Source organism: Dermochelys coriacea, chromosome 3 (assembly GCF_009764565.3).
Source record: "Dermochelys coriacea isolate rDerCor1 chromosome 3, rDerCor1.pri.v4, whole genome shotgun sequence".
Taxonomy (NCBI): domain Eukaryota; kingdom Metazoa; phylum Chordata; order Testudines; family Dermochelyidae; genus Dermochelys; species Dermochelys coriacea.
The window spans coordinates 160,514,629-160,534,584 of record NC_050070.1 but is presented as its reverse complement, the minus strand read 5'-3'; the positions used below and the strand labels follow the sequence as shown (position 1 = coordinate 160,534,584).

Below are 19,956 nucleotides of genomic sequence, written 5' to 3'. Positions count from 1 at the left end.
CCATATCCCTAATAGTTTTTGTTGCCCTTTTCTGAAACATTCCAGTACCAATATATCTTTTTCAAGATGGGGGCGATCACATCTGCACGCAGTATTCAAGATGTGGATGTACCATGGATTTGTATAGCGGCAATATGATATTTTCTGTTTTATTATCCATCCCTTTCTTAATGATTCCCAACATTCTTCCCCCAGACCCTTTATGGCTTTTCCAGAAAAAGTTAGAAGGCAACCCATATCCACAGAGAGATTATCAAGTGTGTTTCTGTCTATATTTAGTGGCTCTCAGCAACCCCACTACACAAATTATTCCAGCACTCTGCAAGCCACCTTCCATCCCAGATAATCAGAGTCCTGTTCTCTTGTGAATCTTGTCGGCAAAGGAACTGAGTGGCTGTTGAGGCCATGCTGTCCTTTATGCCCTCAGCTGTGGTGGTTACAAGGGTTCTCAGGGTACAGGTACAACCCCAAGGGACATGTAGCTCATGAAAGCTTATGCTCAAATAAATTTGTTAGTCTCTAAGGTGCCACAAGTACTCCTTTTCTTTTTGCTATCCAAAAGAATCCAATCTCACACACATGGGACTCATGCACAACTTGAATGGAATCTGTGTGGAAAACACATCTCAAAGAACCACAGTTACCATGGGATAAATAACATTTCTTTCGCCTTCTTTTTAGCTTCTAGTCCTGATTTTATAGCACTTCTTCCCATATTACTTGATAAGTACTTTACTTTCCCATGTAGATATCTTTTGATTCATGAAAAGTGAGAGGTATACAATGAACGAGTGGTTTTAATATTGGTTAAGTAAAACACAAATGTTGAGATTTTGGAATCTTTTAGAACTGTATAGTACAAAACAACCTGACTTTATTTTTATCACAGGCATAATTATTATGCCAATATTAATTTAAATGACTTGATGAATTTGTTCTCTCATCTTTCATTGTTAGATTAAAATTCTCAGACCAGAAAGTTTAAATAGTGCAATACGAGAATTTGTTATTGAGAAATTGGGAACCAGATATCTTCAGACTGGAGGGATTAACTTGAAAGAAGTGTATGAAGACTCCAGTGCCAGCACTCCATTAATATTTATTCATTCTCATGGTGAGATACTTATAAACTAAGAAGGGGCACATAAAACCTGGTTTATGAAGCATTACTTTTCAGATTCTAGTTTAGCTTTTGTGTTCAATAGGTTTCCCCTGCTTCCTAGAGTGTTACCAACTTTTGCATTCATGTTATCCTTGTCTCCTGTTAAACTGAACAGCAAAGAGCGAAACTGGGAGTAGACAAAAATCACAGGAAAAAAAGGAGGGTTGTGAGGGATGCTCCACATCAATCCACCAGTACATCTGGCCTTGGAACTCTGCTCCAATCTTCAAATTCCCCTTTAAGACCCGGTTCCAGGATAGCTGCTAGTAGGGGAAGCCCTGCCCCTCGTCACCAGAGCTAAGGAGAGTGGTGAGGCAACACAGAGTTACAAGGCCTGGCTTTAAATGGATTCCCCAAAAATCCATGGGCAGAGTTTTTCTCCTTCTAGACTGCCTCTCATGGTTTTTCCATGGGAGTGAGTGCTTTGGCCCTATATTATCTGTGCAGTATTTAAAATAACAGTAAATAACTTAACCAAAAACATTGGTTGAACCACACTGGCATTTTCCTGATAAGCAGTACTTCTGCTGTTCAGTATCATTTGCTGCGATAGTTACCATTTTTAGAAATATTTGAACTAATACAATCAAACCATCATTCTTATTGATCAGTGTCTCAGTGCTTTCTTCTGATAATATAACATTACCCATTTTTCCTCACCCATGATTTCCTTATAATGAAATGTATAATATTACAAAAATAATAACACAGAGTACTATTCTTACAGATGAGGTAATTCAAGATGACACATTTTCAAATATGCAACTCTAAAGATAGTTTTTGGCTGTGGAAGCCACATAAATAAATCAATTCCATGTTGTTACACAGGAATAGACCCAGCAGCTCACCTTTTGCGCCTTGCAGAGGAAATAAAAGGAAGCACACAGCATGTGAAAATGGTTTCTTTGGGACGTGGTCAGGGAAGCAAAGCTGAAGATTTGATACATAAAGCACAGCTGTTGAGAGGACAATGGGTTTTCCTCCAAAACTGCCATCTTGCTGCATCATTTATGCCCAGGCTTTGTACTATTGTTGATTCGTAAGTGTTTTATTTATATTCAAAATATAAATTAAGTTATAAACTTAATGCAACCAAATCTGAAGCAATCAATATAAATGCAAATATCAATCTTTTTAACACAAGAGGTATGAACGAAGTTTCAGAAGAGGAACTGGAAAAAGTTTTCTTCTTCGAGTGTTTATATATTCTACTCTTGGCCAGCAATATCCTACAACGTGAGTACCCTTATTCTCCTCTCCAGAGGGCATAAAGAGGAGAGCCATGCCAACCTACTCTTGGTTCCTTCATACCACCCAGGACTGAGCGACATAACTGAGGACAGTATTTGTCTCTTGTCCACTTGTGACTGTTAATACAATCATTTTGTATATAGTTACTTTTAGTGTGGATATAGTAGTTTATGATAGAGAAAAAACTATGCAGAATGGAAACCTGTCTTTTAGTTACCCAGTACCAGGCTTCAGACCTTACAGCTAAGCAAAAATCACCAGGTTTCATGCCAGGTGGCTATACCTTTCAATGACCAGCATATTAGATGCCTATTTTGTCTGAGTGAGTGGTATATTACCAACAAATGCTCCATTTGTTGGTCTTTTTTCCAAAAGAACTCAAAAGCAAGGGAGGCTTATTTAAAGCTGTACCTCCTCGGCAAGCCTATATTTGGTCCTGGACAAAAAAGATCTGCCTGGATCCAAATATTTTTCTACTAGACATGCACTGGTGAATGTGAGTGCCACATCTTCCTTCATGGTTTCAGCTCCCAAAAAGTACTTAGCTACTTCCATTTCTAAATCCTCTCTGTCAGAGGGATTCAGGCTGTCACTGAATGTAGCAGACTGCACCAACTTAGTTCTGTTCTTTCCAACAAGGACACCAAAAGATTAGACCACTTCAATAGGAAGAGTTTTATCTCAGCTAACCTACAGTTCTGCATTGTGAATTATCAGACCTCAATTCCAAATATGATTTTATTAATTATAGTAAGTTTTCTAAGTTTAGAAACAAACTGCTCCAGGAACCTAAAACACAATTGCAGACCATTGTCTGAGTGAGTGGACAAGCTGATAGCTTGATTGTCCCTCCAAGCTTCAGTAGATGCAGCTGACACAGCTTCCTGTTGCATGGTGACTTTGGTTGCAATGAAATAAGCTTCATGGCTTCCATTCTCTGGGTTCCCCAAGGAAATTCCTACTGTGGAGGATCTCCCCTTCGAGGTTAACAACATGTACAGTGACAAAATGGATGAGTTGCTACAGTCCTTCAGGACTCTCATGCAACCCTGCACTCCCTGAGTATATACACCTCAGCACCTTGGAGAAGGCACTGCAAACCACCTCCTTTTAAGCAAGAGCCTGCTTCTCAGCCCTTTTACTGCCAGAGAGCCTCTGAACCTCCCAGGAAGTATTAGAGAGCACAACACAGCAGACAGAATGTCCTTCAATCATTCTCACGCCAGTCTCTGGCCAAAATGTCATCCCCCTCAGACACAAACCAGTCCTCCCATTTACTTGACATCCACATGCTGTTTGGTGGCCATCTAGGTAATTTCTTATCTCCATGGCACCTTATTACATTGGACTGATGGATTTATGACATCACCACCGCTGGCTATACAATAGAATTTCTGTCCATCCCTACTACAAAATCTGCATCTCCATCTCTCTTCAGGGACCCTTCTCACATGAGGATTCTTAGACAGGTGGTGGTCTCCCTACTCCAGCTGGGAGTCGTAGAGCCAATCCCTCCTCAGTACCAGGGGAAGGCCTTTTATTCAAGCTAACCCCTCATCCCCAAAAAAGAGGGGAAGTTGGAGCCTATTCTAGACTTCAGACAACTGAATATCCTCATACATCATTCAAAATTCAGGATGATCACCTTTGCCTCCATAATCTTCTCTCTAAACAAGGGCAACACAAATTGCAGCACTCAGTTTGAAGGATGGTTATTTCCACATAGATATTTATCTGCATACAGGAGGTCCTTGCACTTTACAGTGCGCGTAGAACATTATCAGTACAAAGTGCTTCCCTTTGGTCTCTCAGTGGCCACAAGGGTTTTCCCAAAATTTTATCTGTGGTAGCAGCTTACTTGTGTTGCCAGAGCATCACAGTATTGCCTTACGTCAGTGACTGGCTGCTCACAGGTCGGTCATACCAGGTTTTTGAAAGGCCTTGGCAGAACCTTTCCTTCAGTACTGAAACCAACACCAACTTGGGACCTTAGTCTTGTTACTCCTGGAGGGATTCTGTGCCAAAAAATTAAAAATTCTGCAAAATTCTGCAAATTTTATTTGTCAAAATAATGCAATATAATCACACCAGTTTCAACCGTTTTTGTAAGTTATTTAAACTACAATACAGAAAAAAGTCACAATAACTATTCAGCATTTCCTGAACACTGAAGAATCTGAAGAAGTGAGGTTTTTACCCATGAAAGCTTATGCTCAAATAAATCTGTTAATCTTTAAGGTGCCACCAGACTCCTTGTTGTTTTTGTGGATACAGACTAACACGGCTACCCCGTGATACATGAAAGTTAAGTTCTTCTTCGAGTGTTTGGAATTGACATGAACAATCAGGTGTGTGCACAGTAGCCAGAGAATTTTTCCCTTAGCAGCATCTCTGGGTCGGCTTGGGAGCCCCCTGGAGTCGCACCTTCATGGAGCTCAATATAGAACCCTGCCGACTTGCCACCCCCTCAGTTCCTTTTTACCTCCAGTAACAATAGCTGGAACTTCCCCTTGCTCTTGCTTCAAGGGATCTCGCTCCCAGCACGTCATCTTCGGCACGAAGTGCTCCGGCACTATCCTTGAAAGATCCGGCATCGAAGAAAGATATGGGCAAGGAAGTTCAGCACTGTTATGGAGCCCCTCGGGGGCACTCCAGCCTTCAGCACAGGTCCCAAATCACCAGCGCAGAAGAAAAAGAGGTCAGGGAGAGGCAGATCCCCCTCAGACAGACCCAGGGACCAGCCATCAGTGGTATCTCAGTCAGCCCATGGCTCCAAGGCTCAGAGTGGGGCCATGTTGACACCTGCTCAAGCAAGGCAGTTGAATCTGGGCCCATCTCGCTCACCAAACCCATAGGAGCACCTGCCTCTCCCATCCACCTCGGAGGCTTTTGTGGCAGTGCAGGTCCTGCTCAGACTCACAATACCATTCTCGCCACCAAGACAGGAAGGCGTGCCGGCGCTGCAGGCTCCATCCTGGCACCCTGGACAGTCTAAAGGAAAACTGGCAATGATGGCACACTGATCCCCATTACCTCAGCACCCCTACATGCCAGCACCTCCATCAAAGGAGCACATTTGGTCTCCCGGTTCTAGATGCTTTATGTCGAGAGAGCTGTGCCACCCTGGTCCTCCTATTCCGAGTCAGAGTCAGACTCATACTGCTCTGAGTATAGTAGGAGCAGAAGATCCACCTCTCAGCACCATAGGAGGTCCCGCCCGACTCAGTGGCTCTTTTGGACTCTATGGGCCTTTCATTAAGTCCAGGGTTGGAGCCATGGGTGCCACTCGAGAATAGCAGCAGTGGCATCTGCGATGTTCATTCCACCATGATCAGTGACAGAGCCATTGCCTCAGTCATTAATGTCGACAGCTGTGATGCCACTCTTGGTATCAGCACCAGCCTCAACCACACCTTTGGCACCAGAGGTGTCAGTGACACAGATTGTGACTTCAGTGCACAATGTGCCTTTGGCACTGCTGACAGAACCGGCGCTGCCTCCATTATCAGCACTGGCTGCGATGACGCCTACAACAACCTCAGTGCACATGCTGCACCAGACACCAGCGTGGGGCTTGGTGCCAGTACCAGCCCCCATACCTCTCACAGCACCGGGACCAGGCCAGGCTATTGCAGTCCCCCACAGGTTCATGAGATCCTTGGGTGGGGATGGTAGGGAGCAACCACCTCCCCTAGTGGCCGCCTCCTCCTCCTCACCAGATGAGGCCCTGGCGGGCACTTCAATTGCCCCAACTCTGGAAGACTCCAGGGTGTTGTGGCAGCTGCTGCACCAGGTCACCCAGGGGTTGGGCATTAAGATGGAGAAAGTTGGAGATGATGCAGACCCTATGTCAACATCCTGTCCCCTTCCTGTATCACCTTGCCGTTAATCAAAACAATTAATGGACTTGAATAAGACCCTGTGGTAGAACCCGGCCTTGCTGCCACCTACTGCAAAGCATAATGAGTGCCGGTACTTTGTGCCCTCCAAGGGCTACGAACATCTCTATTCCCACCCCCAGCCTGACTCTGGTGATGGACGTTGCTAATCTGTGGGAGAGGCAAGGCTTCCAAGGCCCTTCCCCCAAGAATAGGGATGCAAAAAAATTAGACTTTTTTGGATGAAAGGTTTACTCCATGGGGGGATTACAACTCTGAATATACAACCAGCAGGCCATTGTCAGCAGGTACTCCTACAACACCTGCTCGGTGATGGCTAAATTCACGGAGTTGCTCCCCTCGGACTCCCGTACCGAGTTTTTGGCGTTGGTTGAGAAAGGGAGACTGATCTCAAGGACATCCCTTCAGATGGCAGTTGACGGTGCAGATGCGGCCACCAGGGTTATGGCCACAGGAGTGGCTCTGAGAAGGGGCTCATGGCTCCAGGTTTTTGCCCTCCCCTAGGAGGTACAGCAAACCATTCAGGACCTGCCTTTCGAGGGTGAGACTCTTCTTAGAGAAAACTGTCAAAAGACTAAACCTCCTTAAAGACTCCAGAGCCATCCTCAGGTCACTGGGCCTCTATACACTTTCAACGCAGCAGAGACACTTCCATCCACAGCCTCCTCAGCAGTTCAGTCATCAGAACTGCCAAGATGGCTCCAGAAGGAGAAATCAGAGTGGAAGGAGAAGGCTGTGTCAACTCTCTGGCCAGGGCTCGGGACAATCCAAGCCATCTTCAGGGGCCAAACCGGCCTTTTGAAGGTGCGGTCAAGGATGGCACACCGGAGCAAGATCTGGATCCACCCCGCCTTACCTTTTTGTCTCAACTATCCGCTGGGTGCTCCACACAGTAGAGAGGGGATTTTCCATCCAATTCTGTGCCCTCCCATCCTTCCACCCACCTTCCCCGTCCCTCTTTAGGGACCCCACTCACGAGCAACTCCTTATACAGGAGGTGCACTCACTCCTATCGCTAGGGGCAGTGGAAGAGATTTTTCAGGAGCAGAAGGGCAAGGGCTTTTATTCCCAGTATCTCCTAATACCAAAAGCCCATTTTGGACCTGCAAGAACTCAAAAAGTTCATGAAGAAGCTCAAGTTCCGCACGGGCTCTTTGGCCTCCATCATCCCCTCACTGGATCCAGCAGACTGGTATGGCGTCCTTGACTTGAAGGATGCGTATTTTCATCTTCCAATCACTCAACCCCAAGAAAGTACCTCAAATCTGTGGTGAACAATACCCACTACCAATTCACAGTCCTTCCTTCTCTCACTTTTCCCAGACACAGAGAATCCACTGGTCTTCAGTTATGATTGTTGGGCTTACCATGCTCAGAAAACCACATAGACTTCTGATTTGTCAAAGATATTGGTGTCTGCACTGTTTTACCATATGCTGAGCTCTGGAGAAAGGCTACAGCTCCTTGACTTTAGCTAGCAGCTCCTGACCTGGACCTCAGTGGAGGCTCAGTGGAATACAGCTGTTGCTGCTATTGCTGCCCACCAGTACCCTTATCCCTGAAGGCAAGAGAACTGTCCCCCATTACCACCCTGGAGATTAGTCTGACCAGGGAGGGCCCCTCATGGCATGAGCAGATAGGCAGAAGGTGCCTTTCATTATCAGGAGTGAGTGAGTTCACCCACAATATCTGAAAACGGAAGATCACCATCCAGTATATCTGTGAACAAAAGGTAGGGGCTGTGGGGTTTGCTGCCAGAGATTAGTGAAAGGGGATCCACCTATGAACCTGTTCAATTCTCTCCTCTACCCACTGCTCCACTCACTTGGAATGCAGCTGAGTCTTTTTTGACCCTGGCAACCCCCAGTACTTACCAATTAGTTACCAGGTAGGAATGACAATTCCCAGTCTTATAGTACATCCTTATTGGTTCTAATGTGAGTGGACAGCATCACATATCTGAATTGGACCATGATGTCAAGGTTCAGATTCTCTTTTGTAAGACCCACTAGCTCTCTTTCAAGGCTTACTACTTTGAAGAGTAAGACAAAAGCATTATTTCTGTCCAGGTTGTTTCATTTAAATTACTTGAGCAAATGTTAATGAAATGTGATTGTTAAAAGTTTGCATCTTGTCATATATTTGGTAGAATAATAATGTTGTTATCAAACTGCCTGTCTTTACAGATTTACCCAGCCAAACATAAACATGGATCCTCAGTTTAGACTATGGTTAAGTTCCACACCTGATCCTTCTTTCCCCCTACCTATCCTGCAGAAAGGTTTTAAGGTAAGGGTATAGGCAGCAAATAATATGGGTTCCACCAATGTTTGGGCTTATATTTTCAGAGACATCCCATCTATAGGATGGACTGGGGCAACTGCCAACTCCCCCCAAGCAACACCAGGAGCGGGCAAAGCGGAGCAGAGAGGGGCAGGCTGGGGCCGGGCCACTCACTGCTGCCAGCACGAGGCCCCCCAGTAACCTCCCAGGCCACTCTGGACCTGTGTCCCCCAGAAGCATGTGGCCCCCCAAAGCGTGGGACCTAGGGCAGTTGCCCTTGTCTGTCCTATGGACGAGACAGGTCTGCTTGGACCCATTCTGGGCACCACCAAAAATTATACTAACCTGCACCCATGGGTAAGGGTTGATATAATTTGCTAAAACACCACAATCAAAAAGTTGCTGTGGTTTTGACTGTGAATAATCAATTTGAATATTTCAAATTTCTCATTCTAATATTAATATTACCTTAACAAGAAACAGACCAAAACCAAAACTCTGCACTCCACCACCCAACCTTCATGAGGGAACTCAACTCCAGTTCCCCCAGTCTGTGCACCTAAAGCCAGTGGTGAGCTGGAGCTGGTTCCCATCGGTTCGCTAGAACTGGTTGCTAAATTTAGAAGCCCTTTTAGAAGCGGTTGTTCCACGAGGGACAACTAGTTTCATAGATTCATAGATACTAAGGTCAGAAGGGACCATTCTGATCATCTAGTCTGACCTCCTGCACAGCGCAGGCCACAGAATCTCACCCACCCACTCCTATGAAAAACCTCACCCATGTCTGAGCTACTGAAGTCCTTAAATCATGGTTCAAAGACTTCAAGGAGCAGAGAAGCCTCCCTCAAGTCAACCATGCCCCATGCTACAGAGGAAGGCGAAAAACCTCCAGGGCCTCTCCAATCTGCCCTGGAGGAAAATTCCTTCCCAACCCCAAATATGGCGATCAGCTAAACCCTGAGCATATGGGCAAGATTCACCAGCCAGATACCCAGGAAAGAATTTTCTATAGTAACTCAGATCCCATCCATCTAATATCCCATCTCAGGGGATTTGGCCTATTTACCCTGAATATTTAAAGATCAATTACTTACCAAAATCCCATTATCCCATCATACCATCTCCTCCATAAACTTATCGAGTAGAATCTTAAAACCAGATAGATCTTTTGCCCCCACTGCTTCCCTTGGAAGGTTATTCCAAAACTTCACTCCTCTGATGGTTAAAAACCTTCGTCTGATTTCAAGTCTAAACTTCCTGGTGGACAGTTTATACCCATTTGTTCTTGTGTCCACATTGGTGCTGAGCTGAAATAATTCCTCTCCCTCTCCTGTATTTATCCCTCTGATATATTTATAGAGAGCAATCATATCTCCCCTCAACCTTCTTTTAGTTAGGCTAAACAAGCCAAGTTCCTTAAGTCTCCTTTCATAAGACAGGTTTTCCATTCCTCGGATCATCCTAGTAGCCCTTCTCTGTACCTGCTCCAGTTTGAATTCATCCTTGTTAAACGTGGGAGACCAGAACTGCACACAGTATTCTAGGTGAGGTCTCACCAGTGCCTTGTATAACGGTACTAAAACCTCCTTATCCCTACTGGAAATGCCTCTCCTGATGCATCCCAAAACCGCATTAGCTTTTTTCACAGCCATATCACATTGGCAGCTCATAGTCATCCTATGATCAACCAATACTCCAAAGTCCTTCTCCTCTTCCGTTACTTCTAATTGATGCGTCCCCAACTTATAACTAAAATTCTTGTTATTAATCCCTAAATGCATAACCTTACACTTCTCACTATTAAATTTCATCCTATTACTATTACTCCAGTTTACAAGGTAATCCAGATCCTCCTGTATAATATCTCGATCCTTCTCCGAATTGGCAATACCTCCCAGCTTTGTATCATCTGCAAACTTTATTAGCACACTCCCACTTTTTGTGCCAAGGTCAGTAATAAAAAGATTAAATAAGATTGGTCCCAAAACCGATCCCTGAGGAACTCCACTGGTAACCTCCCTCCAATCTGACAGTTTGCCTTTCAGTAGGACCCGTTGCAGTCTCCCCTTTAACCAATTCCTTATCCACCTTTTGATGTTCATATTGATCCCCATCTTCTCCAATTTAACTAACAATTCCCCATGTGGTATGGTATCAAACGCCTTACTGAAATCTAGGTAAATTAGATCCGCTGCATTTCCTTTATCTAAAAAATCTGTTACTTTTTCAAAAAAGGAGATTAGGTTGGTTTGGCACGATCTACCTTTTGTAAAACCATGTTGTATTTTGTCCCATTTACCATTGACTTCAATGTCCTTAACTAATTTCTCCTTCAAAATTTTTTCCAGGACCTTGCATACTACAGATGTCAAACTAACTGGCCTGTAGTTACCCGGATCACTTTTTTTTCCTTTCTTAAAAATAGGAACTATATTAGCAATTCTCCAATCATTCGGTACTACTCCTGAGTTTACAGTTTCATTAAAAGTTCTTGCTAATGGGCTTGCAATTTCAGGTGCCAATTCCTTTAATATTCTTGGATGAAGATTATCTGGGCCCCCCGATTTAGTCCCATTAAGCTGTTTCAGTTTTGCTTCTACCTCTGATGGTGATATCTACCTCTATATCCTCCTTCCCATTTGTCATGCTACCATTATCCCCAAGATCCTCTTTAGCCTTATTAAAGACTGAGGCAAAGTATTTGTTTAGATATTGGGCCATGCCTAGATTATCTTTAACCTCCACTCCATCCTCAGTGTTAAGCGGCCCCACTTCTTTCTTAGTTTTCTTCTCATTTATATGGCTATAGAACCTTTTACTATTGGTTTTAATTCCCTTTGCAAGGTCCAACTCTACTCGATTTTTAGCCTGTCTCACTTTATCCCTACATGTTCTGACCTCAATTAGGTAGCTTTCCTTGCTGATCCCTCCTATCTTCAACTCCCTGTATGCTTTCTGCTTCTTCTTAATCACCTCTCTAAGATGCTTGCTCATCCAGCTTGGTCTACAACTCCTTCCTATGAATTTTTTCCCCTTTCTTGGGATACAGGCTTCCAATAGCTTCTGCAGTTTTGATTTAAAGTAATCCCAGGCCTCCTCTACCTTTAGATCCATAAATTCTTCAGTCCAATCCACTTCCCTAACTAATTTCCTTAATTTTTGAAAGTCAGCCCTTTTGAAATCAAAAGCCCTAGTTGCAGATTTATTTTTGTTAATCCTTCCATTTAGTTTGAACTGAATTAGCTCATGATCACTTGAGCCAAGATTGTCCCCTACAACCATTTCTTCTATGAGGTCCTCGCTACTCACCAAAATTAAATCTAAAATGGCATCCCCTCTAGTCGGTTCAGCAACTATTTGATGAAGGAATCCATCAGCTATCGCATCTAGGAAAATCTGAGCTCTATTATTATTACTAGCACTGGTCCTCCAGTCTATATCTGGGAAGTTAAAGTCTCCCATGATCATGCAGTTTCCATTAGTATTTACTTTATTAAAGACATTAAAAAGGATTCTATCCATATCCAACTTAGATCCTGGAGGTCTATAGCACACCCCAAGCACTATCTTAGGAGAGGCTTTACTAGTTTTCTTCCCCAATGTAATTTTTGCCCAGACGGACTCTGTCTTATCCATTGCATCGCTTCTTATTTCTTTACATTCTACCTCATCATTGATATACAATGCTACTCCACCCCCTTTACCTTTGTTTCTGTCTTTCCTAAAGAGCACATACCCTTCAATACCTGTAGTCCAGTCATGACTACTATTCCACCATGTTTCTGTTATCCCTATAATATCTGGTTTCACTTCCTGCACCAGTAGCTCTAGTTCCTCCATTTTGTTACCTAGACTCCTCGCATTGGTGTATAAACATCTTAATTTTTGCTGTTTGACCTCGCTCACATTTTGTACCCTATTAGGCACAGTCATTCTACAGCCAGTATTACCTATTAGACTAGTATCCACACCGCCCTCGCTCCTTATATACATTCTCCTACCCACGGCTGTATCCTTTCTTACTTCATCTTCTTCCCTCTCAATGCTAAAATCTGGCGTGGAGATTTTCTGGACATCTCCCATCCATCTCCCCCTAATTCCTAGTTTAAAGCTCTCTTTATCAGTTGTGCCAGCCTTGATCCTAGAAGTCTATTTCCTTCCCTACTCAGATGAAGTCCATCCCGAGAGAACTCTGTCCGTGAATGCCTCCCAGTGGCCATACATCCCAAAGCCCTCCTTATAGCACCACTGCCTAAGCCATCTGTTGACAGTCATAATCTTGTCACACCTTTGTTGCCCTTCTCTAGGAAGAGGAAGGATCCCGCTAAAGATCACCTGAGCCTCAATTTCCTTAAGTGTCTTCCCCAGCCTAGCATAGTCTCCCTTAATACTTTCCAGCGAGAATCTAGCCGTATCATTTGTTCCCACGTGAAGGATAATTAGGGGATTCTTTCCCGCTCCCTTTAGGATCCTTTTCAACCTCAGGTCTACATACCGTATCTTAGTACCCGGAAGACAGCCCACCCTTCTATTCTCAGGATCAGCTCTAGTTACAGGCCTGTCTATTCTTCTCAATAAAGAGTCCCCGATCACATAGACCTGCCTTTTCCTGGTGACAGTGCTATTCTCTAGTCTCTCCCCTGTTCCCTCTGGCTGCAAGTTCTTTCCATTCCTATTTTCCCTTACAATCTTCTTCAACCCATCCTGTATCCTCCTGGGGCTCATATTTGGTGTAGTCTCCCTTGACTCTTCCCCTTTTCCTATAGGACTAGCCTCTCTTCTCTTCTTCTTTACCCTTCCACCTTCAACAAGTGCCTGCTGAGCCCCTTCTTCATTTTCCAACTCTGCAAACCTGTTCCTAAGCTCTATTTCTCCTTCACTAGCCCGTCTTTTCCTCTGCCTGGTTCTTTGAGTCACATGTTTCCACTGACCACTTTCCTCACCCAGTCTCTCCTCAAAATTCCCCAGCCCTGTTTCCATCTGTGAGTCTGAGCTTTTCCCTTCAGATACCTCATATCTTTGCTCCATCATCTGCTCAAACCCCTTCCTAAACTCAACCAGACTTTCCACCTGCATCTCCAAACCTCGGATCTTTCCTCCATCAGCTCTATCAGACGACATTTCATGCAGAAAAAACTCTTACCGGTTCCCCCCTCCAGGATCATGTACATACCACAGCTTCCACATCCAGTCATCCTCAATGTGTCTTTCACTACAGAAGTCACTCCCACAGCTGCCTCTGTATCTGTCATCTCCTTCCCACCTAAATCCTGTTAATCTGGGAAACAGAAGCCACACCAAAAAGACCACCCCCCCAGCAAAAGCAAACCCCAAACAAGCACCACAATCCAAACTCCCCTTGCAAACTTCCACTCAAACTCCCCTGTTTAGAGCTCTGTTTGCTAGCTCCTGTGCCACTGCCTGACTGGCTGGCTACCTTTATAGGACTCCTAGTCAGAAGCCCCACCCCCTAAGCAGGGCTCAGCTGCTCTCCCAGCACAAAGCCCCTACACACACACACACAAATACTAAAAATACAAAACCAAGTACAACTACCTTCTCCTCCAACAGAACTCCCACTCAAACTCCCCTGTTTAGAGCTCTGTTTGCTAGCTCCTGTGCCGCTGCAGCTGTCTGAAAAGGGCTTCTAAAAGGGTTTCTAAATGTAACCAGCCAAAAGTGACGCCTTAGGCCACAGCTCTGGAGCACCCATGGGGAAAATTTGGTGGGTGCAGAGCACCCACCGGCAGCTCCGAGCCCCGCGCCGAGCCCCAGCTCACCTCTCCTCCGCCTCCGCCTCCTGCCCTGAATGCGCCACCCCGCTCTGCTTCTCCACCCCCCCAGGCTGCCCGCGAATCATCTGTTCATGTGGGAAGCTGGGGCAGGCTGAGAAGCAGGCTGCGGCTTCCTGCTCAGGCCCAGGGAGGCGGAGGTGAGCTGGAGCGGAGGGACACGAGGAGGGCCGCCCGCACTGCAGCAAGTAACCCAGGGTGGGGAGGGGCGCACAGGGGAACTGCTCCCCGCCCCAGCTCATCTCCTCCACCCTCGGCCTGCACCCACCAAATTCTCCCCGTGGGTGCTCCAGCCCCAGAGCATCCAGGGAGTCGGCGCCTAAGGCGCCACTTTTGATGTGATCAGTGGAGGAGCGGCCTCTCCCCCTGCTCCCCCCCCAGCTTCGCTCCCCCACCCCTAGGAGCCAGAGGGACCTGCCGGATGCTTCCTGGGAGCTGTCCCAGGTAAGCACCTCCAGGACTCCCCACCTCGCCCTCCAGCAGGTGCCTCTGGCTCTTAGGGGTGGGGTGGGCACCCACTACGGTGGCCCACGAGACCATCCTGCCCAGTTCTGGGGGCAATCGGGATAGGAGAGGGGGGTGGATGGGGCGGGGGGGGCATCTAGGAACGCGGGGGAGTTGGATGGGGCAGAAGTCCGTGCGGGTGGACAACGACCCCCTTGTGGGGTGAGGAGAGAACCTGTTGTTAAGATTTTGGCAGCTCATCACTGCCTAAAACCGAATTCTACTCTGAACTAGATGGCCTTGTTTCTCCATATAAAAAAGAAGACATTTCTATAGACATTTATAAACTGTCTGACTACTGATGATTTATATCCTTCCCCCAAGTGAGCTGAATGTTTTTCTTGCAGTAACAAGAAAAAGTCAGAATTCAAACATCCTGGATTTGTTTTTAAAATGTATTTTAAATTCAAGAGTTTGATACAAGTATATGTTGTAGCAATGAAATAAAATGAATGTGCTCTAGGAGAAGATGGTGTCACGAATAAAACACTTTCATCTCTTGTTTCCCTTGAAGAAATAAATAGAAAGAATTTTTATGGTCACATCTTTTCTTGGTGGATGAGTGCTCCATTTTCCACTCTTTTAATTTGAGTGGTTTTCTGGGAATACGTCATTTTATATATACACATCCTTTAAGGTCATTAGGTTTACTCATTTTTGTGGCTAAGAAGAGCTGGATGGTGCTGTTGGGTCAGCTAGAGGAGGCTATTTGAGAAGAATGCAAGGTGGTCCATCCCCCATAATGCCCATAGCTCCTGCTCAAAGCAAGAGATTAAGCTTCACACCACATTCACTTTTCAGAAGACTATCCGCTAAAAAAATCAGGTCTCAGTACTGCAGATAAATTGACTTGGGTTTCCTGTTAGGGCAACATAACAGCTGTGCTCCTTCTCAAAAGCGGTGGTTGTTCAATGGCAGAGATCCCACTGCAGAAATGTTTATAAAGTGCAGTAGTTTTTAATATATTACTCTAACTATTTAGGCCCAAATTTAACACTTCCATGGTTTATTTCCACTTGCTCAATGATTAATAGTTCCACTTTAATTCCTAAATTTATGACCACATGACCACCATGATGGCAAAAACAAAATAATCTCTGCTGAATATTGATACTCAAATTTCAGAAAAAATGTATTATATATTTCTATTGTTTATATTAAAATATTTCTTCAGAAGCAGTGTAATTGAAAACTAATGAGTTGTTTATTTACATTATATCCTACAGAATATTGTGTAATGTTTTCAGGAAAAATGCCTCGCTTATGCAAAAATGGTGAAAATAGTAGTGTCTAACCCACTGGTTTTCAGAAGGATAGTTGTAATCCACCATCACTGAAATCTAGATTTCTTCAAGTGGCCTCTCTAGTCCCACTTGTGGGATTCAGTGCCCCTGGCATCATGTTGCAGACTTTTTCTAGTGAATGACATCCATGAGAGGGGAAGTGGTCTCAGCTGCCCTTCAGTTCATTTTTAACTGCTGAAGATGCAGTGACCCTGAATCACATAGTGTGTGTGATGCTTTTCTCATCTTTTTCTTTCTTTCGATTCTGTCCTTTGTGACTATTTTCTTTTTAATCAGTTAGATTAACAGTTTTCTTCAGTTTGAAGAATAAAGAATAAATGGTACCCAAGGGGCACAGGTATCATCTGGATGATCCGCAGGAATGGGAGGGCCACCTCAAACTCTCCTACTGACAGGGGAGGCTCCTCAGGCCCAGTTCACTAAGTCTGGCAATGTATAAATCCAGCATCAATTTTGGCCATCCATTAACCTAAAGTGGCTGTGTCCCTATCTTAAGCCACGCCCATCTCCATGGTCTTATCTGGGTGAGCCCCGTGCCAAGGTCCTGGTGCCAACCAGCTCCAAGGTCCTTGGATCCCTCCTGGTCAATCTAAATGAGTACTGAGGTACCAACACAGCTGACATGCTGCCAAAGTCTCCTGATCCCCCCAGATTGACCTATTCATCCCCAAGGTCAGCATCCTTGACATGGTGTCAAAGTCCCTGTATTCCTCTGGGTCAGTCTAATTCCAGCATCCTTGATGTGTGCTAAGGTCCCTTGGATTTCTCAGGGTCAACCTAATTTGATGCTGACATCAATATTGTTGATGTAGCATCAAAGTATCTTGACCCCTGTGGGTTGATCCATTAGTATTGAGGTTCTGGCACAGTTGATGAGGTCCCTGGATTCCCCCAAATCGACCTAAGGTCTCAGTACTGTTGATACAGCCATTGCAGGCCTTCTATCTTTTTTGTAGAATTTGCACAGCTGTTGCTTGAAGCCCTGTGTGTAAATATATTGAAATAGAAATGTCCTTTGCTGAGGTCTGATGTGGGAGAATGAAATTATGATTACTTTCAACATTCTCTTGTATTGCAATCTACAGCTGATGCTCATGTTGGTAGTTTGTAGTCCTTGTTCACCTAGACTTCCTTGGGGGTTATACATTTTGCTAATCTCTCACAAGTGGGAATATATGGAGGCCAGTTGAAGAGGAAAGAGAGATTACTTACCAATAACTGTTGTTCTTTGAGAATATTGCTGCTGTATATTCATACTCCCTACTCACCTTCCCCTCTTCTTTGGAGTTTCAGGTAAAGAATTCCAAAAGTAGCAAAGGAATTGAAGGGTGGTTGGGGCCGCACCCTCTTTTATACCTTGGAATCCTCCACAGAGGGAGCAGGGGTAAACAGGTAGCATGACAGGTTTGGCCTGTCAGACCTACGAGTCAGAGTTAGGAGTCAGTAAACCAAGTCAAGGGTCAGAATCAGAGGTGGAAGTCAGAATCAAAGACTGGGGCATGGATCAGGAACAAGGCAGGAAAGCAAGTTCAGAAAAACCAGAATCAGGAGCAGGCAGGGAATCAGGAACAAGTCAGGAAAGCAAGGCTCAGGAGTCAGGCAAGAAGGTAGGGTTCAATGTAGCAACTACCCAGTTGCACAGATAACTTTCTGTGTCTCCTTCTGGTTTCAATAGCACAGCCAGACCGATAGGTGGGGCCAGGCACTCATCCAATCAGGACTTCGATTGCCAATGCCTTTGGTGGGGCTAGGGTTCCATTAGCCACTGAGCCCACCAGTTACTAGCAAGCCGCCAGATGGTAGTCAAAATGCAAAGGTTCCTCGGGGACCCGAGGAACGTGGTTCAAGACTTGTGGATTCTTATGGGGGTCAGGTGACTGGCACCAATGGATGTTGATCACTAGTAAAATTCCACAGCTCAACACAAGGAGTATTATATCTCATAAGTGTGAAGGACAACACTTTCCAAGAACAGTTACTTGTAAGTAATCTCTCTTTCTTTCCAACTGATCATATCCAATTCAATAACTAATCCACTAAAAAAAGGGGTTTTGTTAGATTTGTTTTGCTTTCATCAATCTGCCTGCAGCATATTAGTTAGAAAATACAATAGAAGTAATACAATTGCCTTGTTTCCCCTCTTTTCTTTTTTAAAGATGGCAATAGAAACACCTCAGGGTCTGAAGGGAAAATTACTTCAGACATTTGGATACAGTGGCAACGGAGAGGTAACAGAAATTATCTTCAACAAGCCTGAATGTGGCTTATCATGGAAGAAGCTGGTGTTTAGCTTGTGTTTCTTCAATGCTGTAGTCCATGAAAGAAAAAAATATGGAGCTTTGGGCTGGAATGTTCCATATGAATTTAACTCTTCTGATTTAGAAGTAAGTACTTTGCAAAAAAAAAACCCAAAAGAAACAAACAAAAAGTTATCTGGAACTCTAATTCCTAGGTTCATGAATGCTTATGCTAGAGATGGATCTGAACTGGAACACCTATTCTGGTTTCCCAAGTACACAAATTCAGTGTCTCAGGCTCATGACTAGCGTATGCTGTACTTTGATTCTAAGTTTGCCTCCCAGGAACTATTCAGTTTCTGGGAGATAAAATCCCAATAAGTTTAAAATAAAAAGTAAATACTCCAGGGTCAGACCTGGGAAGAACTCAGTGATCATTCAGTATTTATAGATGTATCTGAAAAAAGAAGATTATGGAAGACCACCATGTATCATTTTTCCCTACAATACAGGAAGGGTACCCCATATCCCTTCCAATACCACTAGTGGTATGGATCATGAAAACTCTAGAGAAACAAAGACTCCATAATTTCTGAAACCAACGGGTAATTGTTCTTCTTTGATCACTGCACATGTGGATCCCACTCATGGTGTGTTGGGCACTGCAGCGCAATAGTTTGCAATATTTTCACTAGCAGTGTGCAGTAGGGCTCACATTCACACTCCATGTGCCCTCATGCTCCCCTTCCCAAGGGTATAAAGAGCCTGAGACCCTAACTTCCACTGAGTTCTTTGCAACCACCCTAGGCAGAGCAGATGGAAGAACATTAATATCCCTTTTATAGTTACTTGTTGCTTAGATAGAATAGTAGTTACTTTTTAGTAATTGGAACTTAGTAACACTAGTGAATACTGTTACTCTACTTTTTTTAAAAGGTACATTTTAATTTTGTTTTTTATTCTCAGGCAGTAGGTTTTTAGTTTAGAAACAACAACGCTGAGCTCTATGGTGATAATTGAACCTACCAATTTACCCTAATTGTGGGCTCAACTGTAAAAAGTATGTGAAAGTTCAAAAGATGTCGCAATAACAAATAATAACAAATGTTGATGGGAAACAGTACAAAAGGGAGACTGAATTAGTCCAATCTAAATGGAAGTTATGGGGCCTCATCATAAGCAGCTTGATATCCTCTACCTTCAGAGGCCCTTATAGACTTACCTGTTAATGAGGCTCTTTTAGAGCCAGCAAAGATTGTTTGGCAAACACTAGCTTCCATTCCCCCTACATGTAAAAGAGCAGACAAGAAGTATTACATCTCAGCAAAGGACTCAGAGTTTTTATTTTCCCACCTCTCACTTAACTCCCTGATAGTAGATGTGGTGCAGGAATGTGGTGGGCAGCACCATGCTAAATCAGCACCACATGATAAAGATCACAAGTGCCTGGATCTATTAGGAAGAAAGTCTTACTCCTCAGCCTCTCTTCAGTTCAGAATTGCCAATTATCAGGCCTTGATGGCA

At 44.4% G+C, this 19,956-nt stretch overlaps 1 protein-coding gene across 1 annotated transcript in view; it reads left to right on the top strand.

The window, feature by feature from the left end:
- DNAH14 (dynein axonemal heavy chain 14) overlaps positions 1-19,956 on the top strand; it is a 551,687-nt gene that overhangs the window by 489,229 nt on the left and 42,502 nt on the right. The window contains exons 76-79 of the mRNA XM_043511487.1: positions 958-1,114; positions 1,991-2,201; positions 8,499-8,601; positions 18,352-18,579. Of these exons, the coding sequence (XP_043367422.1) occupies positions 958-1,114; positions 1,991-2,201; positions 8,499-8,601; positions 18,352-18,579 (699 nt within the window). The remainder of the gene's footprint in view (positions 1-957; positions 1,115-1,990; positions 2,202-8,498; positions 8,602-18,351; positions 18,580-19,956) is intronic.